The sequence below is a fragment of the Podarcis pityusensis genome (assembly GCF_964106645.2).
Source record: "Podarcis pityusensis genome assembly, chromosome: 2".
Classification (NCBI taxonomy): domain Eukaryota; kingdom Metazoa; phylum Chordata; class Lepidosauria; order Squamata; family Lacertidae; genus Podarcis; species Podarcis pityusensis.
Window position 1 is genome coordinate 28,561,116 of NC_138029.1, and position 25,311 is coordinate 28,586,426.

Consider the following 25,311-nt stretch of genomic DNA (forward strand, 5'->3'; position numbering starts at 1 on the left):
GTGAGATTATATACAGTGAGATTACACGAGCACCCCCCACGCAGCTCTCTTAGTCTTAATTCCCCTTGTTTACTGACACACACACACACACACCAAACCCGAAAGTCAGTTGCCCTGTTGTTATCTTTTCATTCAGCAGCCTAACAGCCCACAGATAGAAGCTGTTCTTTACCCTGTTGGTGCGACGAATCATGCTTCTATATCTTCTGCCCGAGGGCAGGAGATTAAGAAAGTGCTGGCCAGGGTGTGAATCATCCCTGAGAATTTTCCTCACTCTCCTGAGGCAACGTTCTTCCACGATGTCATCCAGCGGATTCACGGGACAGCCCATGATATCCCTTCCTCCTCTCAAAACTTTTTGAAGGTTGCATTAGTCCTGAGGGACAAAATAGGGCTTCTTTATACCGCAGGCTTATAATAAGACAGGAGGAGTGTTACAAGAGTCAGAACACCTGCAACCCAAACTCAGTTTGTTTAAGCATGAATCACTGTATTTTCTGACATTTGACTTGGAGGAAGACATGTTCATTGTTACGTCCTGCCCATGAGTGAGCAGCATGTTTCTCCCAGGTAAGCAAGGCTTCTCTCAGGTAAGCAGCATGTTTCTCCAAGGGTACAGTATGATTGCATCTCACACGGGCATTCAGTTCCAAGGGTTTCTTGTACGCATGAAAATCGTGTCTCCTCAAACTCCTGGAGCCGCCCACAGCTAGTGGGTGAGCAGGTTAGGAACATTTTATCATATGTGGTGGGAATGTAAGAAAGTAAAAAACTTTTGGGAAATGATATATAATGAGATGAAAAAGATGCTGAAATATGCATTTTTTAAAAAACCAGAAGCATTTTTACTTGGTATTATAAGCGAGGATATTAACAGACAGGATGTTAAATTGTTTCTATATGCAACAACAGCGGCAAGAGGATTGTTGGCCCAGAAATGGAAGCAAGAAGAAATACTGACGAAAGAAGAATGGCAGATAAAATTAATGGACTACACAGAATTGGATAAAATGACAGGAAGGATTCGAAACCTGCGGGACCAGAGATTTACAGAAGATTGGAAGAAATATGCGAACTATTTGAAGAGCAACTGTAATCAACAAATTATGCTAGTAGGACTACAAGAAGTTTTGTAAGGAGAAATATATGAAATATTGCAAAGAAGAGAAAGAAGAGAGACATTAGTTATGATATTTAAATATAATAGTGAAAGTAAGAAATGTAAATTAAGTGAAAAGATTGGAAAATTTTCAGAGGTGATTGATGGAAGTAAAAAAATTGTATAAGATATAAAAGTATCTTCAATAATTGTTAAAAATGTTATGTTAAAAAACTAATAAATATATATATATATTTTAAAAATAGTGGATGAGCAGGAGAGAGAAAGAATCCCCAGTTCAAAAGGGTAAAAGAGTATTGGGAAATGATCCATAATGAATTGGAAAAAATGTTTAAAAGTACTTCCCCCCCCCAAAAAAAAAACCCAGAGTCCTTTCTGTTGGGGATAATTCAGATTGAAATTCCCAGGTGTCAAAAAAAAAAGAGGTCATTTATGTATGCTACTACTGCGACCCGTGTTTCATTAGCCCCAAAATAGAAAATGAGCGAGGTCCCAACCAAAGAAGAATGGCAACTTAAGTTGACAGAATATGCGCAACCTGCAGACTTAAGGTGTAGAATAAGTGAACAAGAAGAGCATACATTTAAAGAAGACTGGAAAATGTTTATTGAATATTTGGGAAATAATTGAGTACAGCTGAAAATGCTGGCAGCATCAAGATAAATTCAACAGTGTAAATAAGTTTTGATGGATGCAGTAATGGAATACTGAATGGCATAGTTTTTGTAAAATATGCAGAGATTTATGATATGTAAAATGAACCATGGAAAGGGAAGAAGGGAAGTTATTGATATCTTGAGGATGTAAAATTAGTATTTCACATTGTAAAACAGAAAATTTAATAAAAATTATATACTAAAAAAAGAAAAGAAAAAATCCCCAGTTCTGCTAGAGCCTATGCACTGTGCAGGTGTTGCCCATCAAGCTTTTCCCCCACACTGGATCTGCTTGGGTTTTCCAGTATTTAAGCTCTCTGTCTTGCTGGGCAAAAAGAGCTTTTAAGCTCTCCACCTTGCTTGGATTTAACTTGCGCACTTTCAACCAGCCTGCCTTCAACTGTACCTGGTTGAAATTGTGCAAGTTAAACATGTGTAAGATGTGATGGTACTGTATTTCAAATAGTCATGCGGAAGAAGAAGGGAAGGAAATGCATTACAAGTCACTACCACCGCCTGGTGTTGTATTGCTGCATCCAAGCAGACACACGGTGGCTTGCAATTCTGCAAACGATGCTGCCAGCCTGCTGTAGACCCGAGTGCATCATGACTTGGCCCACAGAACCCTAGTTTCATACAGCTGTCCACATGATTTGATGGCCCAGAATCTACTAGGCAATTTGGATGAGTATGAGGAAACATTGGCAAACAGCCATTTTGGGAGTGTGGCAGCTCAGGTGAAGGGTCTGTATTGGACCACCCAATCAAGCTTAAAAGAAGCAAAGCCCTATTTGAAAAGATGCCTTTTTGAGAATTTGCAGCCCTCCTTGTGCCCTCAATACCACTGTAAATGTAATGAATAAAACAATAAAACAAACAATAAATATACATGTGTGTAAGGTTAAACTTGGTCAGCCATGATGTCGATTTGGTGGTGACCTTTAAAGCCCTAAATGGCTTCAGCCCAGTATACCTGAAGGAGGATCTCCACCTGCATTGTTCAACCTGGACACTAAGATCCAGTGCCTTCTAGCAGTTCTCTGATGGCGAGAAGTGAGGCTACAGGGAACCAGGCAGAGGGCCTTCTCGATAGTGATGCCTGCCCACTGACATCAGATGTCCAGGAAATAAATAACTATTTGACTTTTAGAAGACATCTGACGGCAGTCCTGTACAGTGGTACCTCGGGTTAAGAACTTAATTCATTCTGGAGGTCCATTCTTAACCTGAAACTGTTCTTAACCTGAAGCACCACTTTAGCTAATGGAGCCTCCCACTGCTGCCGTGCTGCTGCTGCGTGATTTCTGTTCTCATCCTGAAGCAAAGTTCTTAACCTGAGGTACTATTTCTGGGTTAGCGGAGTCTGTAACCTGAAGCGTATGTAACCTGAAGCATCTGTAACCCAAGGTACCACTGTAGAGGGAAGTTTTTAATGATTGAGGTCTTCCTGTTTTAATTTGTTGGAAGCTGCCCAGCGTGGCTGGGGCAACCCAATCAGATGGGTGGGGTATAAATATTATTATTATTGTTATCATTATCATTATCATCATTGTTTGCTTCTCTTTGTGAAAATAACTCGGCTGGTTGACCCTGGAAGGGAAAGGCATGTCACAGGCTTCGCAGAAAGGGGTGTCCATGAAGTAGCAAGGCCAGACATGAAAGGATTGTGCTCAGGCGGGTGGGAGAGTTTACACTTCACTTGCCTGCTTAATACAAAAAGCAGATGCCACCATAAATCCCATCAGTCCAGACAGCTACTCAATAAATGGGAACAGGCTAATATTCCTCCAGCTGTGACCAAACTGGATGCGGCATGAATGAAGGTCATCGAGTCTGCCGGAGCGTGGCCCTGGGGCAGGGGTGGCACTGGGTGGGAATGAGACAATGCGCACGCAGATACACACAGGGAGTAGAAGTGTCAATGTGACTCCCGCTGGCAAGAGGACATGGTGATGGAATTCTCACCCACAGCAGAATAGCTGGAAGGGAGGATCCGGCCCATGACTTGTTCACAACTCTCCAGTGCTCTCAATGCAACTTTCTTATCACTCCTACATAGCCACACACTCAGGGCAGATATGCCACCCAAGTTCTTAATAATTCATAGCAGACCCTCCAAGTGTCCCTATTTTCCAGGGACAGTCCCAGATTTACAGAAGCCGCTCCAGTTTCTGATTGGATCCTGGAATGTCCTGCTTTTCCTTAAGGTGTCCCTATTTTCATTGGAGAAATGTTGGAGCAGGCATAGGCAAACTTTGGCCCTCCAGATGTTTGGGACTACAATTCCCATCATCCCTAGCTAACAGGACCAGTGGTCAGGGATGATGGAAATTGAAGTCCCAAACATCTGGAGGGCTGGAGTTTGCCCATGCCTGTGTTGGAGGGTAGGAAGTTATGTGACCCCCCCCCCCCCCAGGCCAAGGAGATAAGAAACTGTACAACTTTTAGAAGACATCTAAAGGCAGCCCTGTATAGGGAAGTTTTTTATGTGTAATGTTTTATTGTGTTTTATACGTGTTGGAAGTCACCCAGAGCGGCAACCCAGACAGATGGGCTGGATATAAATATTATTATTGTTGTTGTTGTTGTTGTTGTTGTTTGAATAGGACATCCCTGTTGGAGAAATGTTGGAGGGTATTGTCATAGCTCTGGTACCTTTTGTTCCCTGTGCAAGTCTCAGTCAATGCCCACTGCCCTTTTCCCAAGCATAACCATGTGCCTTTTTTGAGCTCTTTGGTGCAACTTGCACAACCAGAAAAACAAAAGGTACATATGGATTTCCCTTTAGATCCACAGAGATATGTTGCTGCCAAGGCGATTAAAGGTAAAGGTAAAGGTACACCTAACCGTTAGGTCCAGTCGTGGACGACTCTGGGGTTGCGGCGCTCATCTCGCTTTACTGGCCGAGGGAGCCGGTGCACAGCTTCCGGGTCATGTGGCCAGCATGACTAAGCCGCTTCTGGCGAACCAGAGCAGCGCACAGAAATGCCATTTACCTTCCCACTGGAGCGGTACCTATTTATCTACTTGCACGTGCTTTCGAACTGGTAGGTGGGCAGCAGCAGGGACCGAGCAACGGGAGCTCACCCCGTCGCGGGGATTCAAACCGCTGACCTTCTCCTCGGCAAGCCCTAGGCTCTGTGGTTTAGACCACAGCGCCACCCGCGTCCCAATTGGACATTACCTAACGCAGAAGGGACAGGGAGCCACAAGCAGAAGCCTAGTGCCTTTGCACTGGTTGGCCAGTGTTATGTACTGAGTTGAATAGGATCCAAACTGCAGCAGTCTGATTGGTCCTAGAACAATAGGATCCAAAACGCAGCAGTCTGATTGGTCCTAGAACAATAGGATTCAGAATGCAGCAGTCTGATTGGTCCTAGAACAATGCAGCAGTATGATTGGTTGGCAGGAACCAACCAATCATTCTCCAGATAGAAGCGAATCCACAACCTGATTGGCTTACAGTAGAATTCCGGAATTAGCCAATCATGTGCAGCCCATTGTGTAAATAATGTATATAAAGCAGATACTTTGAGGGGACATTCATTCATTCCTCCTCACCACTATGAGCTGAATAAAGAGCATGAAATCACTTTGCGACTCTGAGTATATTTCAGCCAGAATACATAAAATCATGGAGCACATTGACTACTTAATATCGCCTGGACACTTTCCCTTATATTTTGACAAATAAAAGAGCTAAGGAATTGTGTGTGTGTGTTTTTAAGAATGAAAGCTGAGCACTGAAGGAAGTGATCCCCTGTGGATGCCGCAGCTGATGGGAAATATGGTCCTGCCCTTGACATACTATTGCATCCCTGAGTCAAAACGTGAACTGCCAGGGCAGATTCAGTCACAGGGAATATCCATCTCTCCCGCTGCCCTGCCCAAAAGGCTGTTGGCTGTGGTCATTCGCCCAGGCCTTTCTGCTCCTTGATTCTAGCTGACCAAGGTCAAAAGGCACTACTGTGGGGACCTGAGGCAGAGGAATTGGTGTGGCGGCATTCAAGCGCTTGCCTTCTGGGACTATAAACAGTGCAGGAAATTATCACACGTAGGTTTAAATCCCTACGGTGATGGTGGTGGCAGGGACTGCTATTTCCGGGTATCTTTTGCGGATTTAGACACTGAGCTTCCAGATGTTTGCTTACTGACACAGTTATTGCCGAAACAGATTCCTCTTCAATCCGGCCCAGATGGCAGAGGCAAGCATACCTCTTAAGTGTAACTCTCTGCGCTGTTGTGGTGTTTGAGACCGCCTCCAGACATCCTTTTCAAAAGGGGGGTCATGATGGCATTGGGGCAGTTATTTATGGCCCTGTTTGCACCCTAGAGTCCCTTCTTGTCTGAGGCACAGCAGCTGTAGCTAGGGGGTAGTGAGATGGGCCCCCGCCAGGGGCGCAGGTGAGGGGGCGTGCAAAATCGGCTATAAAAATGTCCATAAATATGTCTATAAATAAAAATATTGATTATTGCCTTATAAGAAAATGTTTTAAATACAGTGGTACCTTGGGTTAAGAACGTAATTGGTTCCGGAGGTCCGTTCTTAACCTGAAACTGTTCTTAACCTGAGGTACCACTTTAGCTAATGGGGCCTCCCGCTGCCGCCATGTGATTTCTGTTCTCATCCTGAAGCAAAGTTCTTAACCTGAGGTACTATTTCTGGGTTAGCGGAGTCTGTAACCTGAAGCATCTGTAACCTGAAGCATCTGTAACCCAAGGTACCACTGTAGAGGGTGAATTGAATGGGGTGGTGGTGGAGGAGAGGCAGAAATAAGAGCAAATTTGCCAGTGGCCAGGGGGCGCAATCTGGACAGTTCTGCCAGGGGCGCAAGATCACCTAGCTACAGCTCTGGTCTGAGGCTGCAAGTTTGAAAGGGGCTGGTGGTGGCAGCGATGACCAGATCGTCAAGTTGCAACTGTCCCACCTTACAAGGCTATTGTGCACATTAAGGGTGCAAGGAGGCTCTCCTGGCCTCCTCCTTCTGTCACCCCCAGAGCCTCTCGTGTCTGCTCCTGTTAGGCTCTGCTGCAGTCCTTCTTTATCCTCTGTGCTTCTCTTCATCCAACAAGAGGCTAATAGCCCCGAATCGCCAAACCAGTGATGTTACTGATAAGCAAACACGGTCCATGTTTCCTAGGACCACATGTTCAGCTCACAATTGCAGCACCATCCTAAAACCAGTACCAGGGCCTTCTACGAGAGCCACTTCATATTGATCCCAGGAAATTTAGAGTGTGTTTACTCTCCATTAGCTGCACTTGCTTTGTTGACTCAGGGCTATTATTTCTCGCTGGGAGAAGCGGCGGTGCAGGCAGAATTAGGCTTGGAAACACACAGATGGGATGTAAAAAGCTGGCGATAAGGAAGAGAGTGGGGTTCTTGGAGCGATGGTATTGGCTGCTCTGATGCACGGCACGGTAGCAGATTCATGGGAGCATGGAGAGTGGGGCTATTGGCTCCATAAATCCATAGGAGGGGGGAAGTAACTCCTAGGCAGGGGAACAAAAATAATTCTGATGGCCCATAGGTGGCATTTTCCTGTGCAGAGGGAATACACAGAACGACAAAGGTGTTGTTGGTGGCATCCGTCTCCAGAGACAATAGAGTGCACCTCCAGGTATGAAGTCAAACCGCTGTGTTAGCAGCGCCAAAGTGACCTCGCTGGGAAGCAAACCTGGCAGGTGTTTATGGAGGTCCTGGGCTGCCCAGTGGGCACGTTGATTCATCTGGTACACTGGCTTCACACACACACCCTGCTCAAAATAATCTGTATGCCTAGTCACCAGCAGAAACAGTTCCCCCTACTTCATCAACAAGCACGCATTTGAAAAGTTGGACAAATATTTCTACCCACGCTGGGACTGCATGGGTTTTTAAGTGCATAAAAGGGTACGTAATCTGGTTTAAGTGCTCTTAAGTAGGTACACTGCAGCAAACACCAGGTGTGTAATCTAATCAACTATTTAAAACAAAATTTTAATCCACTTAAAAATAGCCTGCTAATCAAATTTACGTTTATTCTTTCCAGCAGCACGCATGATCCTTAAAACTAGACTTTACAAAGTTTGATTGGCTGTGGCTGCAAACCTACACACACACACACACACACACACAGAGAGAGAGAGAGAGAGAGAGAGAGAGAGAGAGAGAGAGAGAGACCTTATAGAATCCTTATAATCAAGATCATTTCAGCCTTATCGATCAGGAATGGGGGTGGATGGTTCTCTCTTTATTTTGCTTCTGAAGAGGCCAGAGAATAAGACTTCATGCAATTCGTTTCTTGACTAAGAGTGTCTCCTGGTGGCCACATGAATAGGCTGCAGATCCAGCCTTTTCAATCCACTTTCCCTGTTCATTTCAGATAGAAAACGCCTATGCAGAGAGAGAGAGAGAGAGAGAGAGAGAGAGAGAGAGAGAGAGAGAGGTCCACTGCCTGAGCGATTGCATTCTCTTGCATGGCAAGGTGCAGGAGTGCATTAAAGGAAAAACTCCCCTCCCCTAAAGTTCAACTCCCCTCCCCTAAAGTTCTTGATAACAGTGTCCACTCTTCAAACTGGCAATGCAAAGCTTCTATTGTGTGGGGGGCGTGGAAGAGCCCTTGACCTGTGTCTCAGCACTGAGCATGCCAATAGCTCGTGACCAGTGCCAGCCTTTGCTAGGGAGTGAAGAGAAGCTCAGCTCAGTTCAGATTGAACGCAAGCCTACATAATTTGCGTCTTCCGAAACACTGTCCATCCTTTGAAATTCGCACCTCTCCAAATGTTGTGATGCAGTTCTGCGTCCAAATAATGTGAACATTTGAGCGGGTGTGTGCATAAAAACGCACAGATCTGTGAGAATAACATGTTAAAATGCATTTGTAGCAGGGATTATAGGTGTCTTCTCCGAAGTTCCATTCCCTTGGGAAGGGTATCACATTTCCCCAACCCGCAAACTAAACCATTTATTGCTGATGAAAATTAGATGATTCCCCACCCACGCCCAAGCAAGCGATCACATCCCCTTGCTACAGTGGGTCAAGTGAATGAATTTTATTATTTCGGTCACGGACCAGTTCCAGCCCACATACAATATCAAGGAAGTCATAAAACACGATAGGGATACATTTGAATTTGCAATTAGGTATACCAGGGACAATACAGATATAGCAACAGTTTAAAAATATATAAATTAAATGGGTCAAATGTGATTGTGGAAGTGTCATCGGTCTCTGTTATGCAGCGCCTGCAACATCACTAGCGGTGAGTGACATGGCTCCCCTCCCATTCCTTCCTTTGTATTTAGCCTAACAGTGTGACCATATACCCTCTAGCCACATGTGGCAATGGGTGGAAAAACACAGCTTCCCGCCCACCTCTCCTCCCAGCCCTTTGCTGCAATAGTGAGAGGAGCTCCCCAACTCCATCTGCTTACTTCTAAAAGGGCATCTTTTCCCTCTGGTGGGGCACCATCACTATGCAATCTTAGTAGGTGAAAACAGGAAGGAGCACTTCTGAGTGCCAAGAGCAATGATGCCATGTCAAATGAAAAAAGAGGCACCTCTTTCTCCTGGGCCAAAGCATACTCTCCAACATTTCTTCAATAAAATAGGGATGTCCTGTTCAATACGATGACAATGACTAACAATAACAATAGTGTTATTTATAGCCCATCCATCTGACTGGGCTGCCCCAGCCATTCTGGGAGGCTTACAACACATATAAAAACATAAGGCCTGGCATTTGGTTTGGACTCAGTCTGACCCTTATGTTTCCCTCCCCTTATGGTTTTGAGCTATGGGCTACTATTAAAATGAGGCTGCATTTTAAATTATATTTTAATCTGTATTTTAAACTGTGTATATATATATATTTGTAATTTTACTGGTGTTAGCCACCCTGAGCCCGGCTATGGCTGGGGAGGGCGGGGTATAAATAGTGGTTAAGAGCAGTAGACTCGTAATCCGGTGAACTGGGTTCGCGTCTTCGCTCCTCCACATGCAGCTGCTGGGTGACCTTGGGCTAGTCACACTTCTCTGAAGTCTCTCAGCCCCACTCACCTCACAGAGTGTTTGTTGTGGGGGAGGAAGGGAAAGGAGATTGTTAGCCGCTTTGAGACTCCCTAGGGTAGTGATAAAGCGGGGTATCAAATCCAAACTCTTCTTCTTCTTCTGCCATATTGAGGCTTGAAATCCATTATCCATCTATCCTGCATAGGAACAAGTTCCCCAGTATAGACAATATTTTGTGGGCGGGGGTGGTGGTGGTAGTGACTCCCCTGGAAAGGAGCCGAGTGTTCTGAACTGAGAAGATGGAGATGTGATTTCAGAAAGATACGGGGACAAAAAGCAAAGTCACCTCTTGGCCTTTTTAGGTGCAAAGAACGGCTGCACTGTGACCCTGAACGCACCACTATCTACCGCTAAGTAAGGCTGCCAAACTGGGCAAATATGGATTCTTGGATTAGTATCCGCGATGGTACTCGGCACTGCCTGCCATTTGGTAGGTTAATTGTTTGACAGGCCATCTGCCAATGGCTCATTTAACTGCCAGCGTGAAAAACAACAGCTTGCTGAGGCAACGCAGGCAGCCATAAAGGAGAAAGGAGGGAGGGAGGGAATGAATGGATGGATGGATAGGGAAGCTAAGCGGTAAGGGAAAGAACAGCGCTAGGGCCTTGGACAATTAGCGGTAACTGGCAGGAATAGGTGTGCTTCCTGTGGGTGAGATCCTGCAAAGGGCAAGACTCATCAGGACCATCACTGGGAATATATATGATGGACAACTGGTACAAAATACTTGTAAAAAAGTTTTTGTTTTTTATTGGGTTTTTTAAAAAAGACTTTGTTCAGGCAAGCGGGAGCCAAGCTGAGCTGTTTTCACACAGCCAACTGCTTCCTGTTCAGAATGTCTGCTTCTAGAAGCTTCTCTCTATTGGCCCTCTTTCTGAGGTGGGCAGTTATATGCAACTAGCTCAGGGATCAGCTAACTTTCAGCAGGGGGCCGGTCCACTGTCCCTCAGACCTTGTGAGGGGCCGGATTATATTTTGGAGGGGGGGGGAGAACGAATTCCTATGCCCCACAAATAACCCAGAGATGCATTTTAAATAAAAGGACACTTATGTAAAAACACGCTGATTCCCGGACCGTCCATAGGCCAGATTTAGAAGGCAATTGGGCCGGATCCGGCCCCCGGGCCTTAGTTTGCCTACCCATGAACTAACTGCTTAGCACTTTTCCTCCGTATGCTGATGTTGCCATTCTCCACCTGTGAGCGCTAAGCGTCAGAGGCAAATTGTCTTGAAAATGATTTACGTGAGGTGATTCATTTGCACAGAAGAGTGAATGACTCAGCCGATGGTCTTCCGATTGCTTCAGTCAAAGCCGCTGACTTTTCTTGCTACAGGATCTGTGCTACATTTATGGTCCATCTTCCAATGCTAGCAGTCTGTTCATAGGTTGCGAGTGACGTCCTGCTGTCAATGCATTGGTTAAAGGGTAAAGGTAAAGGGACCCCTGACCGTTAGGTCCAGTCGTGACCGACTCTGGGGTTGCGGCGCTCATCTCGCTTTATTGGCCGAGGGAGCCAGCATACAGCTTCCAGGTCATGTGGCCAGCATGACTAAGCCGCTTCTGGCGAACCAGAGCAGCGCACGGAAACGCTGTTTACCTTCCCGCCGGAGCGGTGCCTATTTATCTACTTGCACTTTGACGTGCTTTCTTTTTTCTTTTTTTTTAATGATATTTATTAAAATTTCAGAAACAAAAAATTACATAATTAAAGATAAAAGAGACAAGGGAAAATATAGAGAAAAAAGAGAAAAAACATACAAAATACAAAGTATAGAAAAATATATATAAAAAAACACTTAAAAACAAATTAATCCTTCCATATCTTACATTTCATTTCCTTGCTTCCCTGACCTCCTCTCACCTCCCTTTTTTGTATTCCAGTTCAATTGGTTAATTCAGCAATTCATCTCCCTCTTTGTTTTTGTCTTAGTCCTTTAACTTAATATATTATAGTGCTTTCGAAGTGCTAGGTTGGCAGGAGCAGGGACCGAACAATGGGAGCTCACCCCGTCGCGGGGATTTGAACCGCCGACCTTCTGATCGGCAAGTCCTAGGCTCTGTGGTTTAACCCACAGCGCCACCCGCTGTGTCATATCTTTATTCTTCCAATTCATCAAAATCAATCTCTTGTCCACCATTTGGGGCGCGTAGGGTCCATTTTTGTTGTCCCATTGTTAATTTCCTTACAGTAGGTATATCACTCGATAGAATATTCTCCGCTGAAAGATTAAACTTTTTCTGCACAGTCATAGTTACACAGCCCAGCAAATTAACAGGATGTCTAGACAAATGGGTGCACCGACATCCACAAAATATCAATGGGTTTATTCTGTTTTTATTTGCTGTGCCTCCTCTTTGCACAATCATCAGTCACGAGGCATCTAAAAATATTGCTCTGGGTGCTGCATTAAGATTCCAACTGTCTGTTTCCCACAGGCACCCAGAGAAACCTCTTTACCTGAGCTTGCAGGTGTGCGGTGGGGGGAGAGAGAGAGAGAGAGCAGGGAGGGAGGGGCAGGAATTGAGAGGGTGGGGTATTTCTTTCATTGCCGGTGGTTTTCCAGCCTTCTGGAAGCTGAGCGGCAGCTTCTGTTTACTTTGAGATGGCAAGTGCAAAGCTCCTCTATCAGTCCATCAGTTCACTGCTAAACACCTAGTGATATTTACACAAAGCAAGACTCAGCAAGCACAGCGGCCAGAAGGGGCTATGGCCAGAAACAGGACCCCTCTCCAACTCAGCCATTGTCACTGAGTGTCCTGGGCAGCTGGGGGCTTAGGCTGTAGTTCTTAAGGACACAGGAAAAGAGTCCTGCTTCATGAGGTCCATGGTTCTATTTCAGCAGTGGAGGTCCTATAGCCACTACTTTACCGGGAGCATGTTGCACTGAACTCCTTGGGACTTACTTCTGAGCCTCTTGGGCTTGCTAATCAGAAGATTGCAGCGGTTTGAATCCCCATGATGGGGTGAGCTCCTGTTGCTCTGTTCCAGCTCCTGCCAACCTAGCAGTTTGAAAGCATGCCAGTGCAAGTAGATAATAGGTACCACTGCGGTGGGAAGGTAAACAGGGTGTCCATGCACTCTGGTTTCCATCACAGTGTCCCGTTGCACCAGAAGTGATTTAGTCATGCTGGCCACATGACCCAGAAAGCTGTCAGTGGACCAACTCCGGCTCCCTTGGCCTGAAAATGAGATGAGCGCCACAACCCCATAGTTGCCTTTGACTGGATTTACCCGTCCAGGGGTCCTTTACTTTTACCCGGTGGCGCTGTGGGTTAAACCACAGAGCCTAGGACTTGCCAATCAGAAGGTCAGCGGTTCGAATCCCCGCGATGGGGTGAGCTCCCATTGCTCGGTCCCTGCTCCTGCCAACCTAGCAGTTCGAAAGCACGTCAAAGTGCAAGTAGATAAATAGGTACAGCTCCGGCGGGAAGGTAAACGCCGTTTCCGTGCGCTGCTCTGGCTCACCAGAAGCGGCTTAGTCATGCTGGCCACATGACCCGGAAGCTGTATGCCAGCTCCCTCGGCCTGTAAAGCGAGATGAGCACCGCAACCCCAGAGTCATCCGCAACTGGACCTAATGGTCAGGGGTTCCTTTACCTTTATCTTACCCGTCCAGGGGTCCTTTACTTTTACCCTTTTATTGCTTCTTAGTTAGAGGGTTAGAGAGGGTGTAGCCACATTAGCACTCCCTAGTGTGGTGTCCTCCAGCAGTCCAGGAATTTCAACTGCAATTCCCACCCTCAGGCAGCGTAGACAACTGCCAAGAATGATGGGAGCTACAATCCAACAACATCTAGATGGAACCAGGTTGGAGAAAAGGCTGGTCTACAAATATACACATGGTATAATTTGTTGGGGGGGGGGTGAGGTGGCTTCACATATCAGGTGCCTCATTTCTCCCCATTTTGTGTCCTTTCTGCCAAATGAAGGTTTATGTTGTGAGTGAATCGGTCCATCGATCTGCTTCTTCCGTAGGTAAAACAACAAAAACAATCAATACAAAACAGCAATACAAAGAAAACCTCCAAGATATTCATAGTAACAATACAACGTTACTTGTTTATCAGACTGAAGGGCTCAGACTTCAGAAAATTGTCTCAAACTGCCCAAGCAAACCTTGCCACTGCTAAAAGGGTCATCCTAACACAAGTAGCCCGTGGGAAATCAGCTCTCCGCAACTCAGACCAGATGGCTTTTCCCCTCAAGAGCTGGGTCTAAAAATTTAGACCCAATGGCAGAAAAGATAGGGCAGAGTTTAATCCTGTGCTGCCTTTCAGCCAAAAACATGGCTCACAAATCTATAAAATTCAAACAATAAAATCCAGCTCACAAAAATGAAGAAACCAGTGTCTCAACAACATCTTTTAAAGAAACTTAATACGCAAATACAACCATCCTGTCCAAGCACAGTTCCCCTCTGTGGTTGTGCTTGAGAAGTGACAGGAGACATCTTTCTTCCCACAGAGATGGGTCTTTGGGAAGGACAAGCATAGTTACAATCCACCTTTGTGATTCTAGTGGATTTAAGTACAGCTAACTATGTGAGAATGGGATGCGGGTGGCGCTGTGGGTTAAACCACAGAGCCTAGGACTTGCCGATCAGAAGGTCAGCGGTTTGAATCCCCGTGACGGGGTGAGCTCCCGTTGCTCGGTCCCAGCTCCTGTCCACTTAGCAGTTCAAAAGCACGTCAAAGTGCAAGTAGATAAATAGGTACCGCTCCGGTGGGAAGGTAAACGGCATTTCTGTGCGCTGCTCTGGTTCACCAGAAGTGGCTTAGTCATGCTGGCCACATGACCCAGAAGTTAAACGCCGGCTCCCTCGGCCAGTAAAGCGAGATGAGTGCCGCAACCCCAGAGTCGGCCACGACTGGACCTAATGGTCAGGGGTCCCTTTACCTTTACCTTTAACTATGTGAGAAGCATCCCAAAACATTGATCGTCTGGCTTGAAAGGGCAAAATCCTGTACACTGACCAGCCAGTTTTGTGAATTCCATTTCCCCCTCTTCAGAATGCTTTTCTAAAACTTTGTAATCAAGCCAGCTAAAAGAACGGTCTGCTTCTTAAATCGGTGGTTAGAGAAAGTCACTGTGCTGCTCTCACCAGTTCTTTTAAGAAATCTTAGAGACATGGTAGTTTGTTACTGATTAAGTTCCGGTTGCTAAAGTTGACCGAGGTGTTACAATACTAATGAATCCTGTAACTTTCCTTGACCTCCTGTTAAACCCTGTTGCCTGTGGAACTGAGCAAATGAGCTGTATTAAATGAATTTCATGGGGTTGTGCCACCCCCTCGGGCTGTTGCATTTACATCCACCATGTTGGAAGGCAGTGGGAAACCCAGAGGCTTCCTGTTGTTCCAAAACTTGATCATATTTTGCTATTCCGAAACAAGGCAGGACAAATGTGGAATATGAAAAGGGTGGGGGAGGAGAATTACTTCAACAAACCTATTTTTCTTTCTTTCTGTGATTATAGGAGATTTGATCCCAATTTCTCCCGCTACCATATTCCCATCTTTTCAGGCTACAAAGCTCCCAAACCCAAGAATTTGCACCACCAGGGTACAAGAGACGTACAGGTTCTCTTGCTTTTTCCTGCTAATCTCTTTGTTGTTGATGAGCTAATTCACCCAGGGAACCCCAGCTGAATGTCAACTGGAAGGTATTTGGCTGTCCAAAACAATACTGGAAGTCTGTTGGTTTTAGGAACTTGTCATGCCTATAAGATTTATTCCACCACCACCAACCTCCTTTCTTGTTTAGTTGCTCACGTGATGGGCATAGACCCATGCCTAAGATCACCCAATCCCGTCTCCTAGCACATAACTGCTAGTCATATGCAAATAGACTTGATCTGGTCTTTGAATCTGGTCTCCTCAGATCAAAAGAGCCTTGACTTGTGTCTTTCATCAAATGAATGGTTTAAAATTGTACTTTGATTCTAACATTCATGGGCAATGCCTTCATTACGACACACCCAAATGCCACAAAACTGTGGCAAGCTTTTGAGTTCTCCAGAACTCTTCATCAGGCAAGAGGCTACACAAAGCAGGGACACAAATAAAAATAAAAAAGCTCCGAAATTAGGCTGGACGTTGTAGTCATGAGGTCAGCTTGGACCAGGACCTTTGCTTTTTTATGTCATTTGATTGCTTGTTTGTATATCCCTGCTGAGGATGCTTCTTAGTTGCAGTGTTGACTCTGTGCCACTGAGTCCTTGAGCCAGCAAGGCTGTATCACTTTAGCCAAGAAAAATGTATGGTTTTGTCAACCAAAGCAGGTGCTGGCCAACCAAATGCCAACAGTCTTGCTGCTAATCCATTGGCATTGTAACTGCAACCATCTTCCATTTTACATCCGTCCTATCAATATACACTGTTTATTCCGGGGTGCATTTAATTTTTGTTGTCATATGCAAGTCAACTTGCAAGGATCTTCTGAGTCACTTGAAGAAGTATACCGATTTAGTATTTCCTTAAAAAAATTCTATTTTGCCCCTAATTCAGTATGCAGGGATGGATCAAGCCAAATGCTATTTCTTGTGGCTCTTTGCTTCTAAGCATTCTGACAACTAAAAACCTAATGAGTGTTGGTAATCAACAGTGTTTTTCTTTTCTTGCTTCCAACAATACCTAGAAATGTGTCTGCATTTCTATCAGCCCTGATAGTTGCCATGTATCTAATTACAGTGGTACCTCGGGTTAAGTACTTAATTCGTTCTGGAGGTCTGTTCTTAACCTGAAACTGTTCTTAACCTAAAGCACCACTTTAGCTAATGGGGCCTCCTGCTGCTGCCGCACCACTGGAACACAATTTCTGTTCTTATCCTGAAGCAAAGTTCTTAACCCGAGGTACTATTTCTGGGTTAGTGGAGTCTGTAATCTGAAGCGTATGTAACCTGAAGTGTATGTAACCCGAGGTACCACTGTATGTTGTTCGCAGTCCCCAGAAATAGTGGCTTTCATTGCTTGTAACTTAATGTGCTGTGTACCCTTATACACTCCTCTGCTGCTTTAAGATGAATGTTTCAGACATTTTAGGTAGTATAATCACTTGCTAACTGCTAGGTCCTTGGTAGTGGTTCAATCAGCATATTAGAGTAGATATGTTTAAAAGACAACCAGTTTGTATTAGCCATTTCTCCCACAGTTGGTGAGATTGAGTTTTGATCCCCAGGCACCACAACAAATCTTCCAAAGGCGTATGTGATTTTAAATGGGCTCAACATCCCAGGAATAGCAATTGACAGGCATTTGCTACACATAATAATTTTATTATTTGTACCTTGCTCATCTGACATGGGCTGCCCACATATTTTGCAATCAACACTCAGATCTGAGGCTCTGTTTCTTCCCACATGTAGTTTATACCATGTAACAGGAGCGTGACAAAAAATGCCCTGTGGCCACTCCATCTGTGCTATGCCTGCTCACTTACACTCTCCACTCATTCCAGGTTTGTCTGCATCAAGCACACACCTGCTGCTGCTCCTCCCTCTTTCCGAGTCTCTGGCCGCTCGCTCAGCCTATTTCACAATTTGCCTCTCAGCGCTGGCTCTCAAGAGCAGGCTTACAGGTTTGGTGCACAGAGGAGGAGGAGGAGGAGATGCACCGCTGAACCATCTGATCAGGGAGAAGAAGCCAGAGCAAATACAAGACAGGGGACCAGTTTCTGCAGCACAGGCATCAAGGTAAGATTCCCACCAGCATCCATTTGCTGGACGGCACTGCAAACATCTGCCTTTCTAGTCATGTGGGTTGAGCAGAGTGGCATGATCGACAAGGGGGTAAGGGGACCCGTGCCCTGGAATTAACCCGAGGTCTGATGTTACCTTGCTCAGTTCCATGAGACCCAAGGGACAGACGGACAGGAGATTCCAGCATATTGTTACAAAAGCTGGGTGCCGCCCCCACTCTCTGCAAGACTCCAGGGGGTTCCAGGCACTCACCCAGGATCTGGGTTCCATTGAAGGATTGAGACATGGCAGAGACTGTCTTAGCTTTAAGAAATACAGTGGTACCTCAGGTTAAGTACTTAATTCGTTCCGGAGGTCCGTTCTTAACCTGAAACTGTTCTTAACCTGAAGCACCACTTTAGCTAACGGGGCCTCCTGCTGCCGCCGCGCGATTTCTGTTCTCATCCTGAAGCAAAGTTCTTAACCCGAGGTACTATTTCTGGGTTAGCGGAGTCTGTAACCTGAAGCGTCTGTAACCTGAAGTGTATGTAACCCGAGGTACCACTGTATGGTTTATTCACCTATTTACACCTTCAGTCTGTATGGAAGGGTCCAGATAACTAGGAAAGGTTGGAATAAGTTATCAGCACCCATTATAAAGGGGTGTGTGTGTGTGTGTGTGTGTGTGTGTGTGTGTGTGCATTATTCATGATGCTGCTGTCGGTCTGTGTGACTTTATGCCTACCGTTCCAACCAAATATACCTCTATTTACCTTCTGTCTCAGGGGGGGTTTACTAAGCGGATCCCTCATTTTAACTTGCTTCTATTTAACGATCACTTGCTGCCCACTCCCTAAGTGGGCATCTTTGCAGGTGCTTAAATCATTGGACCAACTCCTGTCTCAGCAATCCACTGGCCATGGGTTCTGTCGTGTGATTTCACATGCTTGTGTGTTTGTGTACCACCCTCCTACCACTTCGCTTTACATGTCTAGCTGGCACCCTTCATTCCTTTTGGACGGGAAGGTGGGAAGTGGCCGTCGTGGCATTTCTCAAAAACCTGTAAAGGTAAAGGTAACCATTAGGTCCAGTCGTGACCGACTCTGGGGTTGCGGCACTCATCTCGCTTTATTGGCCAAGGGAGCTGGAGTACAGCGCCACCCGCGTCCCTCAAAAACCTGTAGGCAGCTGATAATCTTCAGGAAACAGAAGTCAGTGGCTGATCATACCTGGGTTGGGGGAGAGAAGAGGTATCCAGCCAGTACCTCTCCATCTGTTTTCGCCTTGAACAAGACTGCTAGTAGCAGGCCAAGCGAGAGAGCCTCCGTTTAGGGTGGTCTGCCACAATCTAGGGATGCACAGAGTACACCAGGAGGTTAAAACTTAATCAACAGTTGCCAAGAGCTGCCGCAACCATTGCTATATCGATCTCTCTGCTCGTGCTGTTGTTTTTCGCCCAGTGCTTAGCGAAGGGAGAATTTCAATCAAAGTGTCCCACGCTTTGTGGGAAACTGGGATGATGCAGCCAAGAGTTGACTGTATTCTTCACCATTTGCTCCTTTGCCTCCCTCCTAGCTGGAAGGTACTAAGGAAAGATGAACATGACCGATGAAACATGGGCAAACAAAGCCAGGGACCCAGATGGGGATGGGAAATCGCCTTGTCTTGCTGGCACTGCTGCTGTCATCTATTACTGCATCCTGCTGTGTGTGGGTCTGCCAGGTAAGGAAAAGGATGAGAAGCAAGCCATCTCCACAGGTGTGTCTGGGAGAAGCTTAAGAGATACAAAGAACAAGGAGGAAGAGAAGCAGCAATTCAGAGTGAAGGATTTTTTTAATTCACAGTACTTTGCTTTGAAAGAAAAGTGGAATTTAAATGTAGTGAAATAAAAATGTGTTTTTCTGTTTTTATTAAATAAAAATATGTTTTTAAAAAATTTAATGATATAATAAAAAACACATCGCAACAACTTTTTTTTAAAATGAAACAAATAAAAGCCCACAACAGAATCACAGAGAGAGCTGGTATAATATAAATGCTTCTTGGAACCAACCTAAAACTTTGGTGCAAAGGGGCCAAACAGATGCACTGTTTCAAGATGTGGAGCCACCACTGAGAAGGACCTGTGTCTGGTACCCATCAACAAAAAGGGAATAATATTTTGAGACCGTGTGGCTCATGAGCTCTGGGGTGATAGAAAGTGGCAAATGGTGGGGAAATCTGGGTGTGGAAATAGCAAGGGCTTTAGGAAATAGTTTAGAGAGATGTTCGCATAAATGATTTGCAAACAAATCTGACAATGATCACAATAACCTTAGGGAGTTCAGAAGGATGCAGAGCCAAGGGGTCATGTGATGAGAGAGCAGAAAGGAAACAAAGCAACAAATTTTAAAAAGGCATTTTTTTCCAAGTGAGGGTTTGTTGATACATTGCTGCTTGGTGTGGATTAATTTACCCCTTGTTTACAAAATAGGAAACCTTTTTAATCAAATGCAGCGAGGTTCATTTATAGTGACCCAGCAGTTATCTGTTAGCAGCATTCACACACCATATTGGAAAGCAGGAAATGGAAAATGGTTATGAAATGTCCTATATGAGCAGAAGTCATAAATGCTACTAAGCTTGGTAAATAGAGGAGTGCCGAGTTCTCATAGAATTCATTACGTAAAAAAATGGGATGTTGTAATGAGAATGAAACCCATTTCAATGCAAATAAATGTGAGGTTTTTAAAAAAGTTGTACCAGTGGTTGGAAATAAATATAGATACAGTGGTGCCCCGCAAGACGAAAAACTCGCTAGACGAAAGAGTTTTCCGTTTTTTGAGTCGTTCCGCAAGACGAATTTCCCTATGGGCTTGCTTCGCAAGACGAAACGTCTTGTGAGTTCTAGCGAGTTTGTTTCCTTTTTCTTAAAGCCGCTAAGCCGTTAATAGCCACTAAGCCGTTAATAGCCGCTAAGCCGCTAATAGCCGTGCTTCGCAAGACGAAAAAACCGCAAGACGAAGAGACTCGCGGAACGGATTAATTTCGTCTTGCGAGGCACCACTGTAGCAAATTGGGATGTTGTGCCTAAACTCCACCACGGTGTAGCGGCCTTGCTACAGTGAGAATTGGTGGGGCAAAGTGGGGGTGTTCGTTGACGGCACCAAGTTCTCTGAAATTCTAAATTATAATCTGCATGTATGTCACTTAATTCTCAAACTTTGGGATACTTTGCCAAGGCACAACTGACAAGAGACCCATCTCTTTGTCTGTGGCCAAATGCATCAAAAGGACACCCCCCACCCCCGTGTTGTAAAAGGGACACATTTTTTGAGCTGAAAAAATTGCAGCACACTGTGACATACCTTCAGGAAATGAAGAAAATAGATATATAAGCGAATGGCTTGGGAAAGGAAAGGTTACTTAGGACAAATAGATGGTCCCCTTATGTAAAGCAGAGTATTATTTTTAGAGCCAATCACTAGAGGGAGCCATGAGCTCATGTAGATAACGACAATGCTGGACATGCGACTGGCTTGGACAGTTCAGCAAGTGCAGCTCTGTGGATGTGTGCTGGGGAAAAGTAGACCGGAGGCCCTGAAAGAGAATCAGGGGGTGTGAAGGAGAATGTGACTTGCACTGAGGAGGGGAGAAGGTTCAGAGCCAGGCCCAAATTGAGGTACGCATGCTTCCCCAACATAAATAAGAAGACTTTGGATCTCGATGGGATAGGGACCTCCACTGCTAACATAGAAAGCTGCCTTATACAGTGGTACCTCGGGTTAAGTACTTAATTCGTTCCAGAGGTCCGTTCTTAACCTGAAGCAAAACTTTAGCTAATGGGGCCTCCTGCTGCTGCCGCTGCGCCGCTGGAAGAAGAAGAAGAAGAAGAGTTTGGATTTGATATCCCGCCTTTCACACCCTTTAAGGAGTCTCAAAGCGGCTAACATTCTCCTTTCCCTTCCTTCCCCACAACAAACACTCTGTGAGGTGAGGGGGGCTGAGAGACTTCAGAGAAGTGTGACTGGCCCAAGGTCACCCAGCAGCTGCATGTGGAGGAGCGGAGACTCAAACCCGGTTCCCCAGATTACGAGACTACCGCTCTTAACCACTACACCACACTGGCACTGGAGCATGATTTCTGTTCTCATCCTGAAGCAAAGTTCTTAACCCGAGGTACTATTTCTGGGTTAGCGGAGTCTGTAACCTGAAACGTCTGTAACCTGAAGCGTCTGTAACCCGAGGTACCATTGTACTGAGTTAGACCACTGGCCCATCTGGCAGCTTAGTGTGGTCCACTTTGACTGGCAATGCCTGTCCTGGCTTTCCAACAGAGGACATTCCCCACCCTTAGTGGAGTCGCCAGGGATTGAACATGGGACCTTCGGCTTGCAAAGCAAATGCTCTGCTACTGCCTGGAGAGACATTGGGCACATTGAGGAAAGCTGGGGAAGGAATGTGCAAAAGGTCACCCAATGGGTTTCATGGCTGAGTGGGGATTTGAACCCAGGGCTCCTCAACAGCCACACTGCCTGTCTTTAGCAGAGTCATTCTATTTGGAACTACCACCACAAAACCATTTCTCTTTTTTTTAATTTGTAAAACTGAGTTTTGAATCGAGCGGATTTGCAGATGGAAGCTATTGGTTATGTTCCTGTACCTTGCTTGTGGTTGTTGTTGTTTTCTGTGACAATCTCTCACCTATTCCAACTCACTTGCCTCTCTTCCTCATTTCAGTGAACATTTTGGCTGCCGTTGCGCTGACCCGCCTGGCTGCCCGCACCAAGAAGTCCTCCTACTGGTACCTCCTGGCTCTCACAGCATCCGACATTATGACCCAGGTCTTTGTCGTCTTTGCGGGCTTCATTGTGCAGGCGGCCATCTTGGGCCGAGAGGTTCCGGGCGCCTTTACCCTCACCATCAATGTGCTGCAGTTCACAGCCAATCATGCCTCCATCTGGGTGACTGTCCTGCTCACTGTAGACCGTTACGTGGCCCTCTGCCACCCACTGCAGTACAGGGCTGTGTCTTACCCAGGGCGCACCCGGAAGATCATTGGCACCGTCTTTGCAATATCATTGGCCACCGGAATCCCCTTCTACGGGTGGCTGGATGTTTGGCATGATGCCTACCCACCCACCACCATGGACAAGGTCCTGAAATGGCTTCACTGCTTCCTCATCTACTTCATCCCCTGTAGTATTTTCCTGGTGACGAATTCTGTGATCATCTACAAGCTCAAGCACTCGGGCTGGCCCCACCGGCGCCTCAGCAAGACCACAGCCATTCTGCTGGCCGTCACCACCGTCTTCATCATCCTCTGGGCTCCACGGACCGTTGTCATGATCTACCACCTCTACGTGGCCTCCGTCAGACAGAACTGGGAAGTCCACCTCGCAATGGACGTTGCCAACATGGTGGCCATGCTCAACACCTCCCTCAACTTCTTCCTCTACTGCTTTGTCAGCAAGACTTTCCGGCGCACTGTCTGTGAGGTGCTGGCGTCTATCCGGCTCCCATGCACCCAATCGCCGAGGAGGAATGGCCCCTCGGATCCGGCCCTGAAACCCCTGGGGGTCTTAGATGGGACCATTCTAGGAGGAACATCTCCCTTCTGCAACCAGCTCCAACATTGCTGAAAGTTTCCACAGCCCAACAGCTCACTGGGACAGATAGGCTTGGCGTCCTAGCATGACTCTGAATCCAGAGCATTAGACGACAACACAGGAGGGTCTACTAGACATGGATGCATATGTGTGCATGGATATCTATATATGTATGTTTGCATATATGTATTCTGTGTATCTGTGCATGGAGACGGGGTGTGCGTGAGAAAGAGAGAGAGAGAGACTTCATGTACAGAGAGATACAGTCATACCTCGGGTTGAATATGCTTCATGTTGAGCGTGTTTGAGTTGCGCTCCGCGGCAACCCGGAAGTAACGGAACGAGTTACTTCCAGGTTTCGCTGCTCACGCATGCGCAGACACTCAAAATGACGTCACACGCATGTGCAGAAGCGGCGAAAAGCAACATGTGCATGCGCAGACGTGCTATCACTAGTTATGTTTGCTTCTGGATGCAAACAGGGCTCCAGAACAGATCCCGTTCGCATCCCGAGGTACCACTGTAACCATTTACAAAGTAGGAGCGTTTCCACAGTGTGCATATATCCACATGGGGAGCTGGTCATCTGTAATATCCCAACCAATGGGACGTAAGAGGACAGGTCATTGCTGCTTTTGACCACACCACGAGTCAACATGCTCCCATGACAAAAATCAAAGGGAGGAGGCAACTAGGAGCCACTCAGGGCTCATCTATACTGTGGTTTATTGTGGATTGCAAGATTCCTGTACTGCCACACAGGTCAATTCTGAGTCCAGAGCAACTGTCTACCAGCTCCATCTGGTACTCTGGCTGAGACCTTACCTGCCTGCGCCCTGTCTTGTCAGAGTGGTACATGCTCTAGTTATCTCCCACTTCGACTACTGCAATGCACTCTCCGTGGGGCTACCTATGAAGGTGACTCGGAAACTACAACTAATCCGGAATGTGGAAGCTAGACTGATGACTGGGAGTGGCCGCCAAGACCATATAACACCGGCCCTAAAGGATCTACATTGTCTACCATTACATTTCTGAGCACAATTCAAAGTGTTGGTGTTGACCTTTAAAGCCCTAAATGGCTTCTGCCCAGTATACCTGAAGGAGCGTCTCCACCCCCATCGTTCAGCCCGGACACTGAGATCCAGCACCAAGGGCCTTCTGGCGGTTCTCTCACTGCAAGAAGAGAGGTTACAGGGAACCAGGCAGAGGGCCTTCTCAGTAGTGGTGCTCTCCCATCAGATGTCTAGGAAATAAACAACTATCTGACTTTTAGAAGACATATGAAGACCGGGATGTTTTTAATATTTGATGTTTTACTGTGTTTTTAATATTCTGTTGGGAGCTACCCAGACTGGCTGAGGCAACCCAGTCAGATGGGTGGCATATAAATAATAAAATTGTTATTATTACTACTACTACTACTACTACTACTACTACTTCTTTATGGTCCAGCTGGACCATAAAGAAGGCTGATCGCCGAAGAATTGATGCTTTTGAATTATGGTGCTGGAGGAGACTCTTGAGAGTCCCATGGACTGCAAGAAGATCAAACGTATCCATTCTTAAGGAAATCAGCCCTAAGTGTTCCCTGGAAGGACAGATCGTGAAGCTGAGGCTCCAATACTTTGGCCACCTCATGAGAAGAGAAGACTCCCTGGAAAAGACCCTGATGTTGGGAAAGATTGAGGGCACAAGGAGAAGGGGACGACAGAGGACGAGATGGTTGGACAGTGTTATCGAAGCTACAAACAGGAGTCTGACCAAACTGCAGGAGGCAGTGGAAGACAGGAGTGCCTGGCGTGCTCTGGTCCATGGGGTCACGAAGAGTCGGACACAACTAAACGACTAAACAACAACAACACTACTACTACTAGTAGTAGTAGTACTATTTTTCCATTGTCCATTTGGCATTCTCCTCCAAATCACTGCCTTGCCACATTTTCCCCTCCCTCAATCTGGACTTTCCCATACCAGGGATACTCAAAAAGGAGAGGGTTTGAAAAAACAGAGAACTAATGGAGGCACAGAAACTTTACTATCCACATTAAACAACAGTATGGATCAGCCTTCCGTTTGCTCTGATTGTCTCTCCACACACACAGTAAGAGGTACCACACGGGGATATTTTAAGCTGCTGCCCTGTGTGCTAGTTTGGTGTCGTGAGCAGCTAGTCCATTGATCTCGAACACGGGTTCAAATCCCCACAAAGGCCAC

At 46.0% G+C, this 25,311-nt stretch overlaps 1 protein-coding gene across 1 annotated transcript; it reads left to right on the forward strand.

Annotated features, from left to right (window-relative positions):
* The first annotated feature begins 15,450 nt into the window (after positions 1-15,450).
* GPR142 (G protein-coupled receptor 142) lies at positions 15,451-23,907 on the forward strand. Its single transcript, XM_080994927.1, has 4 exons — positions 15,451-15,493; positions 17,287-17,521; positions 19,082-19,228; positions 22,226-23,907. The coding sequence occupies exons 3-4, from the start codon at positions 19,102-19,104 to the stop codon at positions 23,125-23,127; spliced, it is 1,029 nt and encodes a 342-aa protein (XP_080851053.1). The 5' UTR covers positions 15,451-15,493; positions 17,287-17,521; positions 19,082-19,101; the 3' UTR covers positions 23,128-23,907.
* Positions 23,908-25,311: the final 1,404 nt, after the last annotated feature.

Coding starts and splice junctions, on each gene's coding strand:
- GPR142 (XM_080994927.1), top strand. CDS start 19,102: ATGAACATGACCGATGAAACATGGGCAAACAAAGCCAGGGACCCAGAT. Junction 19,229..22,225: donor GCTGTGTGTGGGTCTGCCAG/GTAAGGAAAAGG, acceptor TCCTCATTTCAG/TGAACATTTTGGCTGCCGTT.